This window comes from Castanea sativa, chromosome 5, assembly GCF_040712315.1.
Source record: "Castanea sativa cultivar Marrone di Chiusa Pesio chromosome 5, ASM4071231v1".
Taxonomy (NCBI): Eukaryota; Viridiplantae; Streptophyta; class Magnoliopsida; order Fagales; family Fagaceae; genus Castanea; species Castanea sativa.
This window is the reverse complement of record NC_134017.1, coordinates 50326674-50351895: the sequence shown is the minus strand read 5'-3', so window position 1 is coordinate 50351895 and position 25222 is coordinate 50326674. Positions and strand designations below refer to the sequence as shown.

Sequence of the window (25222 nt, the reverse complement as noted above, 5' to 3'; positions counted from 1 at the left end):
ATTTCAAAACACGATTTTAGTTATGAATTTTGTACACTATACACTCAGTATGTTCTTGGAAGGAACTAGGTAATTTATTCGTTTAAAACTTGTGAACCAAGTTTCTAAGTCACAGTGGTCCGTGATCCAGCAGACATTGACTTCACTCTTTCACTCTTTCCCTCTTTCCACAAGAAGGAGGTAATTAAGACCCCACATTTCTTTACTTCCCCATCTTTTAATGAATGAGACCAGTCTATAAAAATACTCCATCCTAGTTCACTCTTATGCATCACATATCATTTTTCTCCATAACACACACTCCACATATCTCTCTCTAGCTTTCTCTTGTTTTTTGCCCTAAGTTTTTCTCCGTTCGATTAAAACATGGGAGAAGAAAGCCCACTTGTAGTAGCTCAAGCAGTCCAAGATGCACCCATCATTTCATCCTACAATGATCGGATTCGCCCACTCCTTGATACAGTTGACAGCCTCCGTCACCTTATGATCACAAGAGAAGGCATTCAGCTCCCCACCATTGTCGTGGTTGGGGACCAATCCTCAGGAAAGTCAAGTGTTCTTGAATCACTTGCCGGTATCAACCTTCCCCGTGGCCAGGGAATTTGCACAAGGGTGCCTCTCATAATGAGGCTCATGCACCAGCCAACTCCTGAACCTGATCTTTCCTTGGAGTTCAATGGTAAAGTGGTTCGAACTGACGAAGAACATGTTTCTGAGGCTATAAATCTTGCCACAGAGGAGATTGCCGGGTTCGGGAAGGGGATTTCCAACTCTCCTTTGACATTGGAGGTAAGGAAAAATGGTGTGCCTGATCTAACTATGGTTGATCTTCCTGGAATTACTAGAGTGCCAGTCCATGGTCAGCCTGAAAACATCTATGACCAGATAAAAGATATTATCATGGAGTACATCACTCCTGAAGAGAGTATTATACTCAATGTTCTATCTGCAACAGTGGATTTCACTACTTGTGAATCTATCAGGATGTCACAGACGGTGGACAAGACTGGTGAACGGACTCTTGCTGTTGTTACTAAGTCTGACAAGTCTCCCGAAGGCCTTCTAGAGAAGGTTACTGCTGATGATGTCAATATTGGGCTTGGCTATGTCTGCGTTAGGAATCGGATAGGAGAAGAATCTTATGAAGAGGCGCGAGTGGAAGAGGCTAGACTTTTTGAATCACATCCTCTGCTTTCCAAGATTGATAAATCTATTGTGGGGATTCCTGTTCTGGCACAAAAGCTGGTGCAAATTCAAGCAGCTAGTATAGCTAGAAATTTGCCAGCTATTGTGAAGAGCATTAATGACAAGTTGAACTTGAACGTTGCTGAGGCGAAAAGAATGCCCCAGAAGATGTCATCTCTTACTGAGGCAATGACAGCTTTCATGCAGATTATTGGATTAGCCAAAGAATCATTAAGGAAAATTCTTGTGAGAGGAGAATTTGATGAATACCCAGATGAGCAAAACATGCATTGCACTGCTCGGTTGGTTGAAATGCTCAACCAATACTCTGATGAACTTCACAAGCATGCTGAAAGTGACCCTGCAGAGAAATTTTTGATGGAGGAGATTATGGTTTTGGAGGAAACCAAGGGTATTGGACTGCCGAATTTTCTTCCCCGCTCTGCCTTCCTTACTATCCTACAGAAAAGGGTGAAAGGCATATCTAGCATTCCAACTATTTTTGCTGAGAAGGTCTGGAGTTATGTTGAGGAAATTGTTATTTCTGTCATGATGCACCACTCTGAACACTATTACCAGCTTCAGCTGTCTTTCAGGCGTGCTGGACATAATCTTATAGCCAAGATGAAAGAGCGCTCTATCAACTGGGTCATGGAAATCGTTGAAATGGAGAAGCAGACGGATTATACTTGTAATCCAGAGTACTTATCTGATTGGAATAAATTAATGGTTCAACAAGATGCCTTCATGACGTACGTCTTGACTAATGTAGATTGGCCTTCAGTAATAAAGCTTGGAGGTTTCGGTGAGATTGACGTTACTCACCTAAAGAAATATTCTCATGTTCTACAACAGGCTTTTGATTTGAAGATGAGAATTACAGCTTATTGGAAGATTGTGTTAAAGAGATTGGTTGACTGTATGGCTCTACATTTACTGCTCAGTATTGGAAACTTGGTGAACAAAGAGTTTGAAGCAGAGATTGTTAATGAGTTAATGGGACCTGGTGGTGGGATTGAAAGGATGCTCGAGGAGTCGCCTGCAGTTGCTTCAAAGCGACAGAAAATAAACAAGAGTATAGAGCTGCTTAAAAAGTCCAAAGAAGTGGTTGCCAAGATCATGGACAAGATCGGTACCTATAATGATTAGTTTGTTTGCTATGTTATTTAAATAATTGCTATGCTTTCATGTTAACAAAGTAGTTTGCAATATATGTATTTGGTTTTGTTTTCCTTTCTATGTATTTGGTTTGTTTCGCTTGAAACGGTGTAAGTTTATTATCTTTTTGTTGGTGGGGAGAACCAATTTTAATTTCATGAACCTACTTAGTAGTTTTAATTTCTTCATATCTGTGAGTTCTCTGTAGTTCAAGATTACAAAACCAACTTATATGTTTAGAGTACTGAAGAAATCCTCAGAATACTAAGAAGCATTCTGAGAAAAATAGCTTCTTATAATGCATTCTGTGATTATTAATATATACATATATATATATATATATATATATATATTTGATAAACTATTAATATATATGTGTGTGTGTGTGTGTGTGTGTGTGTGTGTGTGTGTGTGATAGAAGAATGAAATGATTGGTTATGGTCATTTGCAATAATCAGGTAGATGAGGTGAAGTCTGTAATATAGAGGATCATTTCCTTGGAATTGGGTAGTGGCTTATGACTATAGCTGCGGGATGTTGAATAGTTTAAGGCAACCAAGCAAAAAGATTAATTACCTATTGACGGGAACAAACTGAAACTACGTTACATTTAAATCATGCATTAATCTAAATCAATCAAGCTTTAACCTAAATCATAATAACTCGTTGATTCAATCTTTTCCCCCCTTGAATCAACGTATGCCCTGTTGAAGAACTTCCTTTTGGGTTTGTATGGTTGAAACTATCTTGGATGTTTCTACCCATGGAAATTAAGGAGCAACAAATTAGAATTAGCAATCTTAATACATTGATTGTCAACTTTGCTTAGGCCCACTTAATGGTATGAAGGTAAAGACTGATTTGCTAACCAAATTTAGAGTTTGAGCTTACAAGACCTTAAAATTGAATAGATTTCTGAGTTTGGGATTTCATATGGATCTCGTAGTCATTTCATATTTTGCATTTAAAAAAAAAAAGTAGTGCTCAGGTATTTCTATGCTAACAATGTTTAGTACATTGGCCAATTTAAATAGTCAACCCAAGATTTCTGTCAAAAGGAGCATTATCATCACTAGCTACATGTTGACTAACTGTTGCGGAATGAATGGGCAACCCCCCATGCAGCAGAGCACATTTTTCTTTTCCTCAAACTTCTCAGAAGCATACAAAGGAAAACGTCCATTAACCCGGAAAGCATGGATGTTATCAAATGGCAGTGTCAATTGTACTTCCACAGTTATAAATTCAATGTGGTAGAACCAATGTGATTGGTTGAACATTGTAATGCAAAACTTTATGTAATTTTGTATATAACTTCCTTTGACCTAACAGTTAGTACCAAGATATTACTTTTAGAAGGATAAGCCACAGAAGCAGCGCATGAACTACCATATCAAATGTTTTAATCATGTAAAGGGGTAATTTCTACTCAAATATATATTCAGCTTCATTTCACAGCTTATTTTCTTAAATTTTCTTCTTCCTTTTTTCCCAAGTTGACAAGAATATACAAGAAGCTTTATGAAACACCTATTTTACAACCAGGGGATTCAAAATATTTTCTTATCATTAGACAAGAATTTTTCAACTTGACGGGCAATGTAATGGTTACCTAACCCAGAATTAAGATTGACTCGATAATGTAGCGGAAGAGCCAATCCATGTTGCATCCGATGAATGAATGAGACTCTGGGTGTCATCTGAGCCCTGTCCCATGATCTGATCAAAGTATTCTCTTAGTGCCTTAAATCTCAAATCATCTCCATAAATACTTGGATCCATGATCAACTCATGAACAGCAGTTTGGCCTTCAAGCATGCTTACTACAGCAGACATGGTAGGCCGAAGTGTTGGTGATGGATTAGTGCATAATAGAGCTACTTTCATAATTTTTACTGCCTCTTCTTTACTGAAATTAGATTTTAAGTTTGGATCCACCAAATCCATCAAATTCCCCTTTTGTTGTGAAACAAGGGCCTGTAAAAGAATAAAGAAGAAAATGGAAAGAAGAAATTAATTAGCATTATATATTGAGCAAAAAAATACAAATCTTAAACGATAAGATAATAATTTACTGAAGCCAAATACAAAAAACTTGTTCTTAAAAAGAAACTATATCTAAAAAGACTTGTAATGAAAATAAAAGTGAAATTTGTGCAAGATTCATGCTATTCTTATATTGCCAACACTAGCTCAATTTAACATTTTCATTTTATATCATTATTCAGGTCACCCCTCTACCCACCAAAAAATAAAATAAAATAAAAAAAGAAGAAAGAAAATTGTATATATGGAATGCTTAGCTCTTTAAATGTTTTAATCAGAACTCAGTAAATGTTATTTGGTTTCAATGAAGATAAGTCTTGTGCAAAATGGCACTTAAATCTGGATTGGTAAATAAACACACAATATAGGGCCAAATAAAGAAGTCCCAAAAAAAGTGACTGGGTCTCAAAGCTGCCTTTAGTTTCAATTATAAGAAAATTTTGATGAAGATCTATCTTACCCAATCTAGAAGGCATACAAAATTTTCATTTGGTCGATATTTCATGTTGTTCTTCCCAGCAACAATTTCCAACGCAACAATCCCAAAACTATATACATCTGCTTTATATGTTAAATATCCCCATAATGCATATTCTGGTGCCATGTATCCTCTGCACAGAAAGATCATTCGATTAGTAAGGTTTCACTAGAATGAGGTTACAAGCTTCTCTAACAAACAAAACCATGACAAAATAGTTTTAGGTAACTAGATTTCCTATCATAATAATTCTATTTCCATTTTGGCAAGCAATTATACCATTAAAAAAGCTAGCATTATTTAATCACAAATTTGTTTCACATGAAAGAAACTTCACCAAAAACAAGATTTGTACCGTTAACAATTGCAAGCCTTGAAAGACTACACTTAATGTTGATTAGGTGGGTTGAGAGAGGGAGGGGAAGGGGGGTGACTCTATTTCTCTACTTACTACTGATATTGCCACTTTGCAAGTTGATAATTGATTTAGTCATGCACCATTAGCCATACAGGAAAGCAGAATAGAAATTAAAATTTCTCTATATTGCTTAATGCTTGTATAAAAAGGTAAAAATTTAGCGGCAGCATTCACCATATGAAATTTAATTTTTGAATAAAACAGAAATTTCACATCCTTCTTTCTTATTCTGCAGTTTCTATTTGATGAGAAGTTTGAGATGTTGCTTCAATACATATAAAATTGAGGTAAACTAACTTTGCAGATTATTTCTATATCTATCATGTAAATAATTTGTAAAGCAGGAATACTAAATAGGAGTACAATTGGGTAGCAAATGCAGATGGCTAATATAAATAAAGCTCCTACTAATACTTAAAGTAAGGACTTTCCCATAGTACTGTGTATACTTGAACTTGTTTATGGAGACTTTAATTGCTGCCTTATTCTGGTTTTCTTTTAGGAAAGAAACTTGAAATTAGAGCAATTAAGATTCATATTTGTCGAAAAAAGAACACAAGAAAAATCTAAGTTCAGAATGAAGGAAGAAAAAAAGGTAGCTCACACAGTTCCTGCAACTCGGGTGCTAATGTGGCTGTTCTCCTCTTCGTAAAGCTTGGCCAACCCAAAGTCAGAAATCTTAGGATTAAGGTCCCCATCCAGTAGTATATTGCTAGTCTTGATGTCCCTATGAACAATTTTCAGGGGTGATTCCTCATGCAAGAAAGTCAGACCTCTTGCTATGCCAAGACATATTTTTTTCCTTGTAGGCCAGTCCAATTTCAGTCGGCTTTCCTCTGGACCCGCAATGTAGATAGCTCAATCAATGATATCCAAATTTTTAGTTCAACCAATAGGTCCTATATGATTCATGGAAATTGACTCCTACTCTTTTCAAGTCAAAATAATAATATGCCAAAGATGAAAGATTAAGCTCACCAAATAAAGCGTGTTCAAGGCTATTGTTTTTCATGTATTCATATACCAACAATAACTGATTTCGTTCAACACAGCATCCATACAGTCTAACAAGATTTGGAAGTTGTAATCCAGAAATCATGCCTATTTCATTCACAAATTCACGATTCCCTTGCTTTGATTTAGAAGAAAGTTGCTTAACTGCAATTATGGTACCATCTAATAAAGTGCCCTGCATTGACATTATAATTTGCACTATTGGTTATGTACAAGGTCTATCTGGACCAGTGAAAATGCGAAGGGAATAAGAGAGAAAGGTATTAAATGCATTCATGCAAAGATAGAAGACCATGATGGAGTTGTAGATTACCTTGTATACAGCTCCAAAGCCACCTTGCCCTAGCTTGTTTGCAGCATCAAAATTGTTAGTGGCAGCTTTAATTTGCCTGAATGTAAAAAAACCAGTTTGCAGATCTAGGCCTCTCAGTTCTGTATGGAAAAGATTTTAGATATTAGAATACATCTTAAAAATTTACAAGACTGCTTCATTAGCATTCTGACTAGTCAATGATATCAAAACTAAGTTACCTTGTTCCCTTGATTTCCTGCCTCCCAAACATCCCTTCCACCAAAGAATTCCTAAAATCAGGAGGATAAGGCTTGACACCAAAACTACGGTTCCAACTGTGATGAGTACCTTCTTTTTTCTATCATCAGGAGGGTTGAAATCTACACAGAAGGAAAGTAGCAAAGAATAGTGATTGTAAAACTGCATTCGGTTTTGTACATTGTACTGTAAAGGCATACACATAGGTGGATCTAGTGTAAAACCAGATACTATTATTATAATTATTATTATTATTATTTTGAGAAGATAAAACCAGATACTATTATATGGTTCAAAACACAGGCTAGGTAATAAAAAATGGAATTAGAGAGGAAAAAGAAAAAAGAAAAAAAAATCTTTGTATATCTTCCACCCAGCTACACATTAACATTGTTTCAAGTATTTTACTTTGCATCCAGTAGTTTTGGGGATGGCTTCTCCATACACCATACAATAAGAATATATTACTTTCTAGTTTTGGAAAATAGAAACATTCAAAACTCAAAAGTGAAAGAATGAGAGTGAGAGTGAGAAATGCCTGACCATGTAAAAGGACTACAGAACATACAACTTTTGTACTTACCAGCATCAATGGAGATAGCCGATATAAGAGGACCATATGTTCCTCTCTTTGGGACATCCGTTGTCCCTTTCCCAGACCAGTGAAAGCGGATCTCCAAAATTTTATTCTCAACCAATGCTGTAAAGTTCCTGACAACTGCTTTGTCAACTCCTTGTGCTTCCTTTTCAATATCAAAATCCTTCAGCACCCGTTCTTCCTACAACAATGTATTTAGGTTCAATTATCGTCTATAGCATTTAGGGAAGAAAAATGATCCGACTGACTTCCAGTACCTGGATATAAGCATCAAACATCCGTCTTCCAACACTGAAAAAGAATCTGTTGTCTCTAAATATAATCTCAGCAAAGTGAAGTTTCACGGTATAATTTCCATTTGCCAAGCAGCGCACATAATGTTGATGGCTTAACTTCATGCCCCCAATGTTTTTTTTTTTTTTTTTTTTTTGAGAATCAACACCACTAATGTTGACTGATAAATAAGAATTCTATTGGGAAGATATTAAATTTATAAGCTACAAATAGGAGGAAATAACCGACATTTTATATATAACCGACAGTTTTTATGAGCTCTTCAAGAGTCCCCACAAGATTTAAATAGGAGGAAATAATAAGCAAGAACAAAGAAAAAAACCAAACAACTATGAAACCTTGAAAGTGCTCATGCACACATTCTATTGATAAGATGATATATCTAGAGTACATGTAATAATTTGTGTGATTGAATATATGTAGGAAAATGTTAAAGATATTATAAATGTTTCCCCATAAAACTTATTATAAAATAATATGACAATAATTGCGATTGATATACTTCCATTATCTCATAAATAAATATTTAAATTTTCTCTTTACGATGGCTAACACATCAATTAGTAACCTCAATCTAGTAAAACGACGGCTTTATTGAAATAATGGATAATAAACACAACAGAGTTCACACTGCTAACTGAGAGAGCAGTAACTTACAAAACAAACTAAAACCCAACAAGCAAACCAAACACTAATTTAAAAACAACAACACTTGAACTTCGAACACACAAAACTAAAAATAGTAGCTAAAGCTTCATTTGCAGACAACCTCACGAGATGAGACAAAACCCGTAGAATTGCAACAGAGAGGCATGGTAACAAGAAGGTGTAGTATGTGGCAATACCCGATTGTTACTTTTATTTAAATAACAGTTTTAAGTGTTTAAACAATATTATACGTATTTTCATACACTTTTTTACTCACACGTATTTTTAAAAAATACAAACAATATTATTAGAACAACGTTACCCGGCCATTTCTCTCTTTTATTGAGAAGCTCCTCACTTTGCCAACAGGTCTGCGCAAGTATTGGCTTCCCAGTTCCCACACCATGGGCACTTCCCAGTTCCCACCATGGGCAATGACTATTTTAGTTCAAAAATGTATGCGGACGGAGTGTGTAAAAGACGTGTGTAAGTGACCTTTTCCTATGTATACAATGTACAGGACATATTCCGTTGAAACTTCATAAAGAAGGCAAGGGCGTTCATTGGTTACCACGTACAAGACAGTAAAGTAGGAAGCCTTATGTAAAGGCAAAGTTGCTTTGCCTAAAGCTCTTTTACAACAGAGAATTAATTTCTTCTTGTAAAACTCTCCAAGGTAAAATTCCATTTATTGAAAATTTGAAGGGAGTTTTTACTTACGCATTATTGTTGTACACATCTTCTTTAGTTATAACACACAGTTGTACGCATAGCTAAGAAAATTGTATGTTTGAAAATAAGATTTAAATTATAATTGTGAAATTGTGAGATTATGATTTTACAATTTTATATGAAATTATGTTTCAAAACACAATTTCACCCGTCGGTTTCGTACACTGTACACTCAATATGCTCTTGGAAGGAACTAGGTAAATTTTTAATGTTTAGAACTTGTGAACCAAGTTTCTAAGTCACCGTGGTCTAACAGACATGGACTTCACTCGTTCCGCATGAAGAAGGTAATTAAGACCCCACATTTCTATACTTTCCCCATCTTTTAAGGAATGATATAAAAATACTCCATCCTAGTTCACTCTTATGCATCACATACCATTTTTCTCCATAACGCATACACTATATCTCTCTCTAGCTTTCTCTTGCATTTTTGTTCTAAGTTTTGCTCCTTTCTATTAAAACATGGGAGACGAAAGCTCACTTGTAGTAGCTCAAGCAGTCCAAGATGCACCCATCATTTCATCCTACAATGATCGCATTCGCCCACTCCTCGATACAGTTGACAGCCTCCGTCACCTTATGATCACAAGAGAAGGCATTCAGCTCCCCACCATTGTCGTGGTTGGGGACCAGTCCTCAGGAAAGTCAAGTGTTCTTGAATCACTTGCCGGTATCAACCTTCCTCGTGGCCAGGGAATTTGCACAAGGGTGCCTCTCATAATGAGGCTCATGCACCAGGCAGCTCCGGAACCTGATCTTTCCTTGGGGTTCAATGGTAAAGTTGTTCGAACCGATGAAGAACATGTTTCTGAGGCTATAAATGATGCCACAGAGGAGATTGCCGGGTTAGGGAAGGGGATTTCCAACGCTCCTTTGACATTGGAGGTGAGAAAAAATGGTGTGCCTGATTTAACTATGGTTGATCTTCCTGGAATTACTAGAGTGCCAGTCCATGGTCAGCCTGAAAACATCTATGACCAGATAAAAGATATTATCATGGAGTATATCACTCCTGAAGAGAGTATTATACTCAATGTTCTATCTGCAACAGTGGATTTCACTACTTGTGAATCTATCAGGATGTCACAGATGGTGGACAAGACTGGTAAACGGACTCTTGCTGTTGTTACTAAGTCTGACAAGTCTCCTGAAGGCCTTCTTGAGAAGGTTACTGCTGATGATGTCAATATTGGGCTTGGCTATGTCTGCGTTAGGAATCGGATAGGAAAAGAATCCTATGAAGAGGCGCGAGTGGAAGAGGCTAGACTTTTTGAATCACATCCTCTGCTTTCCAAGATTGATAAATCTATTGTGGGGATTCCTGTTCTGGCACAAAAGCTGGTGCAAATTCAAGCTGCTAGTATGGCTAGAAATTTGCCAGCTATTGTGAAGAGCATTAATGACAAGTTGAACTTGAACGTTGCTGAGGCAAAACGAATGCCCCAGAAGATGTCATCTCTTACTGAGGCAATGACAGGTTTCATTCAGATTATTGGATTAGCCAAAGAATCATTAAGGAAAATTCTTGTGAGAGGAGAATTTGATGAATACCCAGATGAGCAAAACATGCATTGCACTGCTCGGTTGGTTGAAATGCTCAACCAATACTCTGATGAACTTCACAAGCATGCTGTAAGTGACCCTGCAGAGAAATTTTTGATGGAGGAGATTATGGTTTTGGAGGAAACCAAGGGTATTGGACTGCCGAATTTTCTTCCCCGCTCTGCCTTCCTTACTATCCTACAGAAAAGGGTGAAAGGCATATCTAGCATTCCAACTATTTTTGCTGAGAAGGTCTGGAGTTATGTTGAGGAAATTGTTATTTCTGTCATGATGCACCACTCTGAACACTATTACCAGCTTCAGCTGTCTTTCAGGCGTGCTGGACATAATCTTATAGCCAAGATGAAAGAGCGCTCTATCAACTGGGTCATGGAAATCGTTGAAATGGAGAAGCAGACGGATTATACTTGTAATCCAGAGTACTTATCTGATTGGAATAAATTAATGGTTCAACAAGATGCCTTCATGACGTACGTCTTGACTAATGTAGATTGGCCTTCAGTAATAAAGCTTGGAGGTTTCGGTGAGATTGACGTTACTCACCTAAAGAAATATTCTCATCTTCTACAGCAGGCTTTTGATTTGAAGATGAGAATGACAGCTTATTGGAAGATTGTGTTAAAGAGATTGGTTGACTGCATGGCTCTACATTTACTGCTCAGTATTGGAAACTTGGTGAACAAAGAGTTTGAAGCAGAGATTGTTAATAAGTTAATGGGACCTGGTGGTGGGATTGAAAGGATGCTCGAGGAGTCGCCTGCAGTTGCTTCAAAGCGACAGAAAATAAACAAGAGTATAGAGCTGCTTAAAAAGTCCAAAGAAGTGGTTGCCAAGATCATGGACAAGATCGGTACCTATAATGATTAGTTTGTTTGCTATGTTATTTAAATAATTGCTATGCTTTCATGTTAACAAAGTAGTTTGCAATATATGTATTTGGTTTGTTTCGCTTGAAACGGTGTAAGTTTATTATCTTTTTGTTGGTGGGGAGAACCAATTTTAATTTCATGAACCTACTTAGTAGTTTTAATTTCTTCATATCTGTGAGTTCTCTGTAGTTCAAGATTACAAAACCAACTTATATGTATAGAGTACTGAAGAAATCCTCAGAATACTAAGAAGCATTCTGAGAAAAATAGCTTCTTATAATGCGTTCTGTGATTATTAATATATATATATATATATATATATATATGTGTGTGTGTGTGTGTGTGTGTGTGTGTGTGTGATAGAAGAATGAAATGATTGGTTATGGTCATTTGCAATAATCAGGTAGATGAGGTGAAGTCTGTGAAATAGAGGATCATTTCCTTGGAATTGGGTAGTGGCTTATGACTATAGCTGCGGGATGTTGAATAGTTTTAAGGCAACCAAGCAAAAAGATTAATTACCTATTGACGGGAACAAACTGAAACTACGTTACATTTAAATCATGCATTAATCTAAATCAATCAAGCTTTAACCTAAATCATAATAACTCGTTGATTCAATCTTTTCCCCCCTTGAATCAACGTATGCCCTGTTGAAGAACTTCCTTTTGGGTTTGTATGGTTGAAACTATCTTGGATGTTTCTACCCATGGAAATTAAGGAGCAACAAATTAGAATTAGCAATCTTAATACATTGGTTGTCAACTTTGTTTAGGCCCACTTAATCGTATGAAGGTAAAGACCGATTTGCTAACCAAATTTAGAGTTTGAGCTTACAAGACCTTAAAATTGAATAGATTTCTGGGTTTGGGATTTCATATGGATCTCATAGTCATTTCATATTTTGCATTTAAAATAAAAGTAGTGCTCAGGTATTTCTATGCTAACAATGTTTAGTACATTGGCCAATTTAAATAGTCAACCCAAGATTTGTCAGAAGGAGCACTATCATCACTAGCTACTACATGTTGACTAACTGTTGCTGTATGAATAGGCAACCCCCCATGCAGCAGAGCACATTTTTCTTTTCCTCAAACTTCTCAGAAGCATACAAAGGAAAACATCCGTTAACCCGGAAAGCATGGATGTTATCAAATGGCAGTGTCAATTGTACTTCAACAGTTATAAATTCAATGTGGTAGAACCAATGTGATTGGTTGAACATTGTAATGCAAAACTTTATGTAGTTTTGTATATAACTTCCTTTGACCTAACAGTTAGTACCAAGATATTACTTTTAGAAGGATGAGCCACAGAAGCAGAGCATGAACTACCATATCAAATGTTTTAATCATGTAAAGGGGCAATTTCTACTCAAACATATATTCAGCTTCATTTCACAGCTTATTTTCTTAAATTTTCTTCTTCCTTTTTTCCTAAGTTGACAAGAATATACAAGAAGCTTTATGAAACACATATTTTGCAACCAGGGGATTCAAAATATTTTCTTATCATTAGACAAGAATTTTTCATCTTGACGGGCAATGTAATGGTTACCTAACCCAGAATTAAGATTGACTCAATAATGTAGTGGAAGAGCCAATCCCCAGAATTAAGATTGACTCGATAATGTAGCGGAAGAGCCAATCCATGTTGCATCCGATGAATGAATGAGACTCTGGGTGTCATCTGAGCCCTGTCCCATGATCTGATCAAAGTATTCTCTTAGTGCCTTAAATCTCAAATCATCTCCATAAATACTTGGATCCATGATCAACTCATGAACAGCAGTTTGGCCTTCAAGCATGCTTACTACAGCAGACATGGTAGGCCGAAGTGTTGGTGATGGATTAGTGCATAATAGAGCTACTTTCATAATTTTTACTGCCTCTTCTTTACTGAAATTAGATTTTAACTTTGGATCCACCAAATCCATCAAATTCCCCTTTTGTTGTGAAACAAGGGCCTGTATTAGAATAAAGAAGAAAATGGAAAGATGAAATTAATTAGCATTATATATTGAGCAAGACAATACAAATCTTAAACGATAAGATAACAATTTACTGAAGCCAAATACAAAAAACTTGTTCTTAAAAAGAAACTATATCTAAAAAGACTTATAATGAAAATAAAAGTGAAATTTGTGCAAGATTCATGCTATTCTTATATTGCCAACACTAGCTCAATTTAACATTTTCATTTTATATCATTATTCAGGTCACCCCTCTACCCACCAAAAAATAAAATAAAATAAAATAAAAAAGAAGAAAGAAAATTGTATATATGGAATGCTTAGCGCTTTAAATGTTTTAATCAGAACTCAGTAAATGTTATTTGGTTTCAATGAAGATAAGTCTTGTGCAAAATGGCACTTAAATCTGGATTGGTAAATAAACACACAATACAGGGCCAAATAAAGAAGTCCCAAAAAAAGTGACTGGGTCTCAAAGCTGCCTTTAGTTTCAATTATAAGAAAATTTTGATGAAGATCTATCTTACCCAATCTAGAAGGCATACAAAATTTTCATTTGGTCGATATTTCATGTTGTTCTTCCCAGCAACAATTTCCAATGCAACAATCCCAAAACTATATACATCTGCTTTATATGTTAAATATCCCCATAATGCATATTCTGGTGCCATGTATCCTCTGCACAGAAAGATCATTCGATTAGTAAGGTTTCACTGGAATGAGGTTACAAGCTTCTTTAACAAACAAATCCATGACAAAATAGTTTTAGGTAACTAGATTTCCTATCATAATAATTTTATTTCCATTTTGGCAAGCAATTATGCCATTAAAAAAGCTAACATTATTTAATCACAAATTTGTTTCACATGAAAGAAACTTCATCTAAAACAAGATTTGTACCGTTAACAATTGCAAACCTTGAAAAACTACACTTAATGTTGATTAGGTGGGTTGAGAGAGGGAGGGGAAGGGGGGTGACTCTATTTCTCTACTTACTACTGATATTGCCACTTTGCAAGTTGATAATTGATTTAGTCATGCACCATTAGCCATACCGGAAAGCAGAATAGAAATTAAAATTTCTCTATATTGCTTAATGCTTGTATAAAAAGGTAAAAATTTAAAGGTAGCATTCACCATATGAAATTTAATTTTTGAACAAAACAGAATTTTCTCATCCTTCTGTCTTATTCTGCAGTTTCTATTTGATGAGAAGTTTGAGATGTTGCTTCAATACATATAAAATTGAGGTAAACTAACTTTGCAGATTATTTCTATATCTATCATGTAAATAATTTGTAAAGCAGGAATACTAAAAAGGAGTACAATTGGGTAGCAAATGCAGATGGCTAATATAAATAAAGCTCCTACTAATACTTAAAGTAAGGACTTTCCCATAGTACTGGGTATACTTGAACTTGTTTATGGAGACTTTAATTGCTGCCTTATTCTGGTTTTCTTTTAGGAAAGAAACTTGAAATTAGAGCCATTAAGATTCATATTTGTCGAAAAAAGAACACAAGAAAAATCTAAGTTCAGAATGAAGGAAGAAAAAAAGGTAGCTCACACAGTTCCTGCAACTCGGGTGCTAATGTGGCTGTTCTCCTCTTCGTAAAGCTTGGCCAACCCAAAGTCAGAAATCTTAGGATTAAGGTCCCCATCCAGTAGTATATTGCTAGTCTTGATGTCCCTATGAACAATTTTCAGGGGTGATTCCTCATGCAAGAAAGTCAGACCTCTTGCTACGCCAAGACATATTTTTTTCCTTGTAGGCCAGTCCAATTTCAGTCGGCTTTCCTCTGGACCAGCAATGTAGATAGCTCAATCAATGATATCCAAATTTTTAGTTCAACTAATAGGTCCTATATGATTCATGGAAATTGACTCCTGCTCTTTTCAAGTCAAAATAATAATATGCCAAAGATGAAAGATTAAGCTTACCAAATAAAGCGTGTTCAAGGCTATTGTTTTTCATGTATTCATATACCAACAATAACTGATTTCGTTCAACACAGCATCCATACAGTCTAACAAGATTTGGATGTTGTAATCCAGAAATCATGCCTATTTCATTCACAAATTCACGATTCCCTTGCTTTGATTTAGAAGAAAGTTGCTTAACTGCAATTATGGTACCATCTAATAAAGTGCCCTGCATTGACATTATAATTTGCACTATTGGTTATGTACAAGGTCTATCTGGACCAGTGAAAATGCGAAGAGAATAAGAGAAAAAGTATTAAATGCATTCATGCAAAGATAGAAGACCATGATGGAGTTGTAGATTACCTTGTATACAGCTCCAAAGCCACCTTGCCCTAGCTTGTTTGCAGAATCAAAATTGTTAGTGGCAGCTTTAATTTGTCTGAATGTAAAAAAACCAGTTTGCAGATCTAGGCCTCTCAGTTCTGTATGGAAAAGATTTTAGATATTAGAATACATCTTAAAAATTTACAAGACTGCTTCATTAGCATTCTGACTAGTCAATGATATCAAAACTAAGTTACCTTGTTCCCTTGATTTCCTGCCTCCCAAACATCCCTTCCACCGAAGAATTCCTAAAATCAGGAGGATAAGGCTTGACACCAAAACTACAGTTCCAACTGTGATGAGTATCTTCTTTTTTCTATCATCAGGAGGGTTGAAATCTACACAGAAGGAAAGTAGCAAAGAATAGTGATTGTAAAACTGCATTCGGTTGTGTACATCGTACTGTAAAGGCATACACATAGGTGGATCTAGTGTAAAACCAGATACCATTATTATTATTATTTTTTTGAGAAGATAAAACCAGATAATATTATATGGTTCAAAACACAGGCTAGGTAATAAAAAATGGAATTAGAGAGGAAAAAGAAAAGAAAAAAAATCTTTCTATGTCTTCCACCCAGCTACACATTAACATTGTTTCAAGTATTTTACTTTGCATCCAGTAGTTTTGGAGATGGCTTCTCCATACACCATACAATAAGAATATATATTACTTTCTAGTTTTGGAAAATAGATACATTCAAAACTCAAAAGTGAAAGAGTGAGGGTGAGAAATGCCTGATCATGTAAAAGAAGGAATACAGAACATACAACTTTTGTACTTACCAGCATCTATGGAGATAGCCGATATAAGAGGACCATATGTTCCTCTCTTTGGGACATCCGTTGTCCCTTTCCCAGACCAGTGAAAGCGGATCTCCAAAATTTTATTCTCAACCAATGCTGTAAAGTTCCTGACAACTGCTTTGTCAACTCCTTGTGCTTCCTTTTCAATATCAAAATCCTTCAGCACCCGTTCTTCCTACAACAATGTATTTAGGTTCAATTATCCGTCTATAGCATTTAGGGAAGAAAAATGATCCGACTGACTTCCAGTACCTGGATATAAGCATCAAACATCCGTCTTCCAACACTGAAAAAGGATCTGTTGTCTCTAAATATAATCTCAGCAAAGTGAAGTTTCACGGTATAATTTCCATTTGCCAAGCAGCGCGCATAATATGTGAGAGAAAGAGGTGATAGGCGTGCATCCATGTACAATTCGGAGTCATTCATTTTGAGTACAGATTCATTTGTTGCTATGTAGTCATGTGAGCTACTCCAAACATCCCAAAAATCTCCAGTGCTACTAAAGCCCCAACTATCATCCGTCATCATGCGAACAAATTTTGCTGCACCTCCTAACTCTAAATCTGCTTCATATTTGACCTTTCCAATGGTGGTTGCATTTCCACCACAATTTATATTCAAAGAATACTGATCTGGAGAGCACCAAAGTAATCAGATACAATCAAACAAAACAAGAGATATTCAATTATCGTTAATAATTTAATCTTCTTCTTTGTTTTATTGATAAAAAATCATTGATGAGTGAGGTGTGATATTGATAATTGAAGCATCTAAATGCTAGTTTGATTCTAGCATATATTTACCTTTTGAACATGGATTATTCTTCAGACATTCCGTAAGAATTCTAGGTTAAAATGAAGCATAAGGAAGAAGAATTAGCATATTTAAAATAAATAAAAGAGAAAATTGCAAAACGCACCCTTAAAGTTTGAGAGTATTTAAATTTTACGGCCTAACGTTTCAGAAATTAGATTTTATTCTCTGAAATTATATTCCATTCGCATTAACAGCCCCTCTCGTTAGTTTTTGCTGACATGTCTGTTAAGTGCCACATAATGAAGTGTACTAATGACCCAATTGAAACACAACACGTGGATTTAATTATTACATCTCAGATAAATAACCTAAAAAACTCTAAATTATTTCTACCAAACTATTAAATAATTTAATTCTATCTTTTACCTTAAAAAATACAATAATTTAATTAATTATTTTTTTTACCTGATAGGACGAACAAACCCAAACAATAAAAAACGACGAACACTAGCCAAAAAAAAAAACCGATAGAACACGATGAACAAACCAGAAAAATCAAACACAAAAATTCAAACCAGCAAAAAAGCAAATTACCACAGTAGATTCAAACCCAGAAAAACACGACCATAAGATTGGAATGAAGAAATAATCGAACCTAGGAAAATTGAAATAAATGTAATGAACAAGAATGTTGGGAAAAAAAAAAAAAGCAAACGAGCATTTTCCTTTCGATCTCAATTGACGAGATCTAAGAGCACTTCGCCGAATAACCCAATCCATAGCCATCAGGGCACAACAACTCATTTACCCACTAACTGTCGTGACCCATCAAAACAAAGCCAAAAAGCCCATCTCCCACTCTTCTCTAGTGTTCGCCAAGCCGCCGATGAGAGACCATGATTCCAGATATGGGCTCTCCAATCTCAATGTCAATCTCCTAGGCCTAGCCATCAATCTTTGAAACCACCACCAAATCGAGATGAGTAGCGATAGCGAGGCGAGGCCGGAGAGAGCAAGGAAGAAGTTGAAGAACTTGGGGGATGAAATGAAAGGCTGATGATCTTGAGTAACCATAGTTAGTAGCCCAGCCTTTTGAGTTCTGGAATTCTATCTCTTTCTCTTGGCCTCACCGATTTGTGGGGTAATTGTGATTTTTGTTTTAGTTTAGTTCTTTATTATTTTGATAGTTTCTATGGCCTATGGGCTATGCGGGTATTAATTGAGATTGTACTGGGTTGGATTTGATGTTAGGAATTTTTGGGATGCCCAAAAGAAAAAATATTTGAATTATTTTATTTTTTGTTTTAAGTTTATGTGACTTTCAATTTTAAAGAATTTAATTTTAATTATTTAAAGTGTTTTTAGTTATTTATTTGAGATGGAATAATTAAAACATAAGTTTGGGTGGCACTTAATAGACATGTCAACAAAAACTAACGAGAGTAACGGCTAATACAAATGGAATGTAAATTCCGAGAATAAAATTCAATTTCTGAAACATTAAGTTGTAAAATTTAAACAACCCAAATTTTAAGAGTGTGTTTTGCAATTTTACATAAATAAAATTATAAAAACTGCCCTCCTTAGAAGTTAAATAAATCAGAAGCTTACGAGTTGTCCCGGCTAGAAAAGCTTCTGTACAAATTTCTGTTGAATAACAAATGAGTTACTTTCCCAAAAAAAAAAAAAAAAAAATGAAGTAAATGAATAAAGCAAAGTGTTGAAAGCTCAAGTAGGTTGATTTTAGAGGAAAAAGTTTCTTACAAGGTGTCTGGACAAGTGTTTGGTGCAGAGCTTTCAGAAAAATTATTGTAAGAGAGATCTATTTGACTGCATGAAAACATAATTTCCTTTAATCTTCCAAAACATAAAATTACATATTCATGAATTTTGATATAAATTGATTTTAATGCTACAATTGATCTGATATTTCATGAATTTTGATATAAATTGATTTTAGTGCTACAATTGATCTGATATGTACAGAAGTTGAAAGAGGAAATTTGAGAGTTATGTAAAAACTTATGACCATATTAACCCCCAATTAATACAAACTGAGTTCCTTCTTTCCATAATTAGCTAAATAATTAACCAATTCAGTGATTTATACCATCCTTATGGATGTTCTAAGAAAGACATGTTACATGTATTCTATAACAGCATTGTGTTCTATATATCTACCATAATATAGCATTTCTAAAACTTCAAACTGGATTTATCAAAGCTAAACCAAGATCAACTTAGGCCCACTCGGCCACTCCCACTAAGCATTTCTAGATAACAAACATTGAACAATGGAAAAAAATAATGGTGTTCTTTCAAAATGCAAAGTAAAGAGGTCACGAAATGAACATTATCTACTGTCGCAAATAAAGAATATAAATGAATGGAAATATCATGCAAATTCAGTGTAGAAGTTAAGATGGAAAACATACTAGCGGCTATCTCTGCCCTTAATCCAGTCTGGAATTGGCCCACTGAGCAGGTTTTTTGTCAGATATCTATCCAATGAGCATCAAATCATCACATTGTGATTAGAAACACAAATATTGTTACTGTTTCGAATGTACAAAAAAGAAATTTTATTTTTAAACTTTTGTGAGCTGACTCTATTTGTATGAAACCTTTCAGACATATGACTTTGTACCATAATGTTTCATTCCAAAAACCTTTCAGACAAACAGGCTCTTACACTATGTTGGTAAATCAACAATCTCAAAAGTTTAAATTGCTTTAGGAAGCAAGCCAACATAGTACGTCCAGCTTAACATAAATGGCCCCCAGGATCGGGTAGTAAGTTGGCCAACGCATGAATTTAGAGATTGCTTACATGGTGTCCAAACTAGTTAGAACTTCCAAATTTGGAATGTTTCCATTCAAGTTGTTGAAGCTAAGATCCCTGCAAAAGGAAAAAGCAGATGTCAGTACACAGTACGCTAAATAACTGTCCAAGTCAACATGGTGAACTTAGAGACATGTTTGTTCCCTAAATTTGAATGGACCTAGAAAATAACATAAATTTAGGTATAGCAGATTGATGGAGGACCTGATAATATGTTCACACACTTAATATATGGAGCTATAAATCTATTATTATAGTTTCCATTCATAATTGAAGAGTACTAAGTATGCATCTGACGATGGCATTTTTGTACTGAGTAACTCAAGCATCTAGAATTTTTCCAATTACACACACTCCAAAACAAATGTTCATGTATAGTGTAAAACACCTAAACAACTAGTCTCAACTTTAATTCTTCTTGAATGACCTCACAAATTGTCTCAATCCCTGTCATATTATGGAAATTGACAAAAGTATACAGCTAGTCCTCCAAACTTTACTTATTATTCATATTTCATATGACCTCTCTCAATTTTAAGTTACTAGTCTTTTTTTCCTATCATGAATTTTGGGCTCCACCTGACACTTTTATCAATGTATTATGTTGTATAACATTTTCAGTTTCTCACACCCACATTGGAGAGTGTAATAGGTTTTCATGGTATATACCAAATTAATGAGATCAAAGGTCTTCTTAAACATCACAATGTCATTATCGTTCTTATCTGTAGATATCCTTGGCTAACAGTCTGTCTTAGCAGTTTAAATTACAATCACTAGACAAAAGAGGCAATAAATTCAGATCATATTTCTTGAGATACTAATTCTAATACTATACAATAATCTATCTGTCAAGCTAGGAATAAAAGGTCTCAAAATTTCTTGTCTCAAAAATTGGAATTTAGCAAGTTATCAATTGCTAGCTATGTCCACACATTTTGAACTTCAATGCCTTTCAAGTGTTAATATTTTTCTCAATATATATTAATGTTTTTGCAATTCGCTAAAAATTAAAGAGAAGAATGAAATGAGGAATTACAAAACTTTCAGCTGTGTCATTCCTGATAAATATCCAGGGATTTGTCCTGACATATTACAGCTTCTCAACATCCTGAAACATAAACCAACTTCATATAAGCAAAATCGCAATAACAAGTGTATTACTCTAATTGCAGATAATTTTACAACATAAAAACCTTACAATCTTATCAGGCCTCCCATGTTACGTAGGTTCGGGAAAAGTGAACCCACTCCATGTAAGTCACTAATCCTTCTGCATGATATTGCACCATCAATAACTGTTATTTTCTGTGGCTATAAATTTTATTAGTATAAAATCACATGAAATTATTGTAGAGATTATGCAACTCAATAACTTTTAACATAGAACACGGAACTCACAGCTCTGTTAAATTGCTCAAGACCGAAATGCTAGGAGGAATGGGCCCCTCAAGACCACTAGCTTCGATCTCTCTGTTGAGGACATAATTACAATGGATTTAGATTAAAATTGAGACTTTTAAGTAGAAGTGCTTTACATAAAATTGAAGGAATATCCCATACAATTTCTGAAGTTGTTTCCAACTTTGAAAGGAATCAGGCATTCTTCCAGTGAAGTTGTTACTACTAATCCTACTGCATATGGGCCAGATAGAAACAAGATAGAATGAAATGCAAACTTGATCATTTTTCAACAAAAAAATCAAAAGTTACAAATAGTACAGAAATTGAAAAGTTTACAACCACTTACAGTATTTTTAATTTGGTCAAACTAGTAAGAGCTACTGGCAACTCTCCCGTGAGATTGTTAGCATTAAGAACACTGCAGTAAAAAAGGAAACTTAAGAGCAGTTCATCATACGCTATTGTTATGTTATGAAACTCGTTGAGAATTCAGAAATGACTAATCAAATGTGATTTAAAGATAAAGAAACACTAACAGCAACTCCAAGTCAACCAAGTTTGCAAACCCAGGGGGAACAGGGCCAGAGAACAGGTTGCTTTCGATGGTCCTGAAATACAGTCCAAAATTACAGACAGCAGAGCGTTACCAAATGAATTGTCAAAATTATTTAACATAGAGATCCAGAGCATACAGAGCTCTAAGAGTGGTAATATTTGCCAAGTAGTCAATACGTCCTGTTAAGTTGTTTGTACTGATGGACCTGCACTTGAGTAATTTCATTAGTTTAATAATTAGCTTTTACTAGCTAACCTTGGACTTGATAGTGTAGAGAGTCATTTACAGATATTCCAACTTCAATGAAGCCCATTCTCGTGGTATCATTCCACTAAGGTAGTTTCTATTCAAATCACTGTCAGCAAGAGGAAAGTCTGCTGTAAGTAGAAGCCTATAGTCCAATTTGCTGGCTAACAAGAAAAACAAATAATCGGAAGCCCTTCTTACATTTCCTTAAGGTTGGGTAGCTTAACCAAAGATGGTGGAAGTATACCAGCAAGATCCTGCCCTTTCAGAAATCTGTATAACAAAGATTAAAGTAAAATAAAAAATAGAGAGAGATTACAATTTTATGTAACAATTTCAAAGTAATGTCTTAGCTTAAATTCAATGACTAAAAAAGAGAGAAAATTTTAACAAAATAAAGAAATAGGTGTTTATCCAATTTTCAACTAAGTTACACATCTTATTCAAATATTCATTGCTATTATTTGCCATTAACCTTCATAAGAAAATTTAATAGAATAACTTTTGTGTTATATGAGCAAAGGGACTGTACATGCTAACCACGTGGCATACACTACCCGTGTTGGAGCAATTGCAGACTATAGAATTATTGTACAATGGCCTCTGACTTGAAGCTGGTGTAATCCAGCTTGAGTCATTGCATGGATTTACTTTGAAATTCCAGTCTTTCTTCCCCAGCTGTGTAGCTATTTCTTGAAGGGCTTCCACTGCACACATCAAACACATCAACTTCTCTACCAGGATTTTTTTGTTACCCAAATAGTTGCTAAGTATGCCTATAATTAACGTGCGAATAGCGCAGCTGAGAAAAAAAGTTAACAAGACAGCTGTATCAAATCCTAAATTCAAATAATGCCTCAGTTATGAGGAATATCTGGTTGCCTTTACCCTGTCGAGCTTGTTGTGGGTTGCCTGGGTGAACAAATACTTATTGAAAGGACAAAATTCATGCTGTATGAAAATGCCTAGGGAATGTTCTTGGTGTTGGGTAAAATTGCTGAAGTTAAGGCCTATTACTCCTAATTCTGTAAGCACCTAATTGGGATTGGAATGGTTTTGTTCAGATTGAGTAATTGGCACATTAGAGAACTTCTCATTACCAAATATGGTCCTAGGATAGTTTATGATGCATCAATCCCATCAGTGACTTAGGTCCCTTATTTTATTTTATTTTTTTTATAAAAAAAAAATAAAAAATAAAAATAAAAAAAGTTCAACTGCTATGTGGGATTCTATAAGAGAAAGAATCATAACTAGAGTGGTCTCATTTAATTTGGTTTCACAAAGCAAATCCAAAGCATGGTTTCATAATTCTACAATCGACCCATTTCATGTGACCAGATATGGCCACGAAGAAGGTAAAAGTCATGTCTTGGTTTCTCTGTGATGATCCTTGAAATTCAGTTCTACTATGGGGTGTCTTATTGCAGTGCTAAAAAGGCTAATTAAATAGTATTACAAGCATGTCAAGCCTTTAACTACGTGAGGCCAAGTTATAACACAGAGGCAATAAGGATGCTGCTAACAGCCAATACAAACTTCCTTAACCTGAAGACACTGAAACTTCAATATACTGATTTCCAATACAAACTTCCATCAATTTGAGCTTGCTTACCAAAATAACATATAAATATATATAAACAAAAAGTACCTTCACTATCAGGAAGACTCCCTGTTGCTTGTGCTTCAACTTGGTTTGCTCCTGTGCACATAAACACTATTACAAAGACAATTAAGCTAAACACGGCCACTGGAATACAAGCAAGCTTTGCCATCTTCCCCTCCAAAAATCCCACTGGGTATTGAGTATTGACAGCCACTTTCTAAAACACTCTACAAAACTCTCTCTCTCTCCCCCCTAGATCTCTGCCTACACGCCACACACTTATGCAAAACCCATTAAAGGCAAAACTGCAGGTGTACAGTTTATTCAATATGCACTGGTCTTGTTCCTTCAAAACTATATATGTTTGATGAGTCCTGCTAATGACAATTTAGACATTAAGTACTATTTTATTATGGGTGTCAGAATATTTATTGGAACTTTTGGGGGGTTTTTTTTTAATTTTAAGAAATCAAGATGGTTTCAATTAAAGGTGGATTTGTTTATAAGTTTTTGTTCATGTATTGCTTTTACTATATAGTAATATAGTATGAGTTGTATTACAACTTTGTGAGGAAACCGTGTGCGTAAAACACTTGTCCAGTAGTGCCATCCACTAACTCCAGAGACATTACGTGCCCCCCACAATCTTTGACTAACTTGACTTTAACTAAATTCTGAAGGCTAGGTGGTACAGTGTCTGAATTACGTACACATTGGTCAATCTCATAGATCTTTTATTCAAAGTAACAAACTTGACCCGTTTGATGTAACCACAGACTTCTGGGTTTTTAGTTCAACGGTGAAGATTGGTCTAAATCCAAAGACATTACATGCCCACAATCTTTGACTAATTGAATACAGTTTGGTTTTACGTGTACCATTAATTGTCTAACTCTTTCAGCTTCCCCCGCCGGATGCAAGTTTTGTGGAAACTGGAAAGAGTGAGTGATGACACGTGGTACCATCCAACAGGCTCATTATATGATAGATGCAGAGTAAGAGTTACAACAACAAAAATTGTTTCAATTGTACACAATTCATAAATAGAATATACAATATTATACACGGTTTATACAGATGTCCATAATATTATATAGAATATACAATATTATACACGGTTTATACAGATGTCCATAATATTATATACATTTGTTTAGTATATAA

The 25222-nt window shown here is 35.2% G+C and overlaps 4 protein-coding genes across 7 annotated transcripts; 2 read left to right on the top strand and 2 right to left on the bottom strand.

The window, feature by feature from the left end:
- Window positions 1-241: 241 nt before the first annotated feature.
- On the top strand, window positions 242-2531 carry LOC142637379 (dynamin-related protein 4C-like). Its single transcript, XM_075811662.1, has one exon. It carries the CDS (start codon window positions 367-369, stop codon window positions 2332-2334), a length of 1968 nt encoding a protein of 655 aa, XP_075667777.1. The 5' UTR covers window positions 242-366; the 3' UTR covers window positions 2335-2531.
- Window positions 2532-3676: 1145 nt separating this feature from the next.
- LOC142635956 (putative LRR receptor-like serine/threonine-protein kinase At1g07650) lies at window positions 3677-8717 on the bottom strand. Its single transcript, XM_075810006.1, has 8 exons — window positions 7705-8717; window positions 7433-7628; window positions 6831-6971; window positions 6613-6731; window positions 6264-6474; window positions 5890-6121; window positions 4850-5000; window positions 3677-4320 (listed from the first exon to the last, which is right to left on the bottom strand). Exons 1-8 carry the CDS (start codon window positions 7843-7845, stop codon window positions 3967-3969), a joined length of 1545 nt encoding a protein of 514 aa, XP_075666121.1. The 5' UTR covers window positions 7846-8717; the 3' UTR covers window positions 3677-3966.
- A 751-nt stretch (window positions 8718-9468) lies between these two features.
- LOC142635955 (dynamin-related protein 4C-like) lies at window positions 9469-11624 on the top strand. The gene has a single exon (XM_075810004.1). It carries the CDS (start codon window positions 9587-9589, stop codon window positions 11552-11554), a length of 1968 nt encoding a protein of 655 aa, XP_075666119.1. The 5' UTR covers window positions 9469-9586; the 3' UTR covers window positions 11555-11624.
- Window positions 11625-12901: 1277 nt separating this feature from the next.
- Window positions 12902-24461, bottom strand: LOC142635952 (putative LRR receptor-like serine/threonine-protein kinase At1g07650). Of its 4 annotated transcripts, XM_075809998.1 has the most exons (24): window positions 24104-24461; window positions 22985-23159; window positions 22654-22725; window positions 22493-22561; window positions 22343-22411; window positions 22187-22258; window positions 21997-22068; window positions 21810-21881; window positions 21648-21719; window positions 21448-21519; window positions 21286-21357; window positions 20235-20303; window positions 19840-19905; window positions 19169-19234; window positions 19016-19051; window positions 17452-17492; window positions 16898-17280; window positions 16625-16820; window positions 16036-16176; window positions 15818-15936; window positions 15470-15680; window positions 15096-15327; window positions 14056-14206; window positions 12902-13522 (listed from the first exon to the last, which is right to left on the bottom strand). In XM_075809998.1, exons 1-24 carry the CDS (start codon window positions 24225-24227, stop codon window positions 13169-13171), a joined length of 3006 nt encoding a protein of 1001 aa, XP_075666113.1. In that variant the 5' UTR covers window positions 24228-24461; the 3' UTR covers window positions 12902-13168. The 4 variants fall into 4 exon arrangements, with proteins under 4 accessions (XP_075666113.1, XP_075666114.1, XP_075666115.1 ...); XM_075809999.1 differs by lacking the exon at window positions 22985-23159 and having other exon boundaries at window positions 24104-24236; XM_075810000.1 differs by lacking the exon at window positions 24104-24461 and having other exon boundaries at window positions 23010-23123.
- Between the last annotated feature and the right edge of the window lie 761 nt (window positions 24462-25222).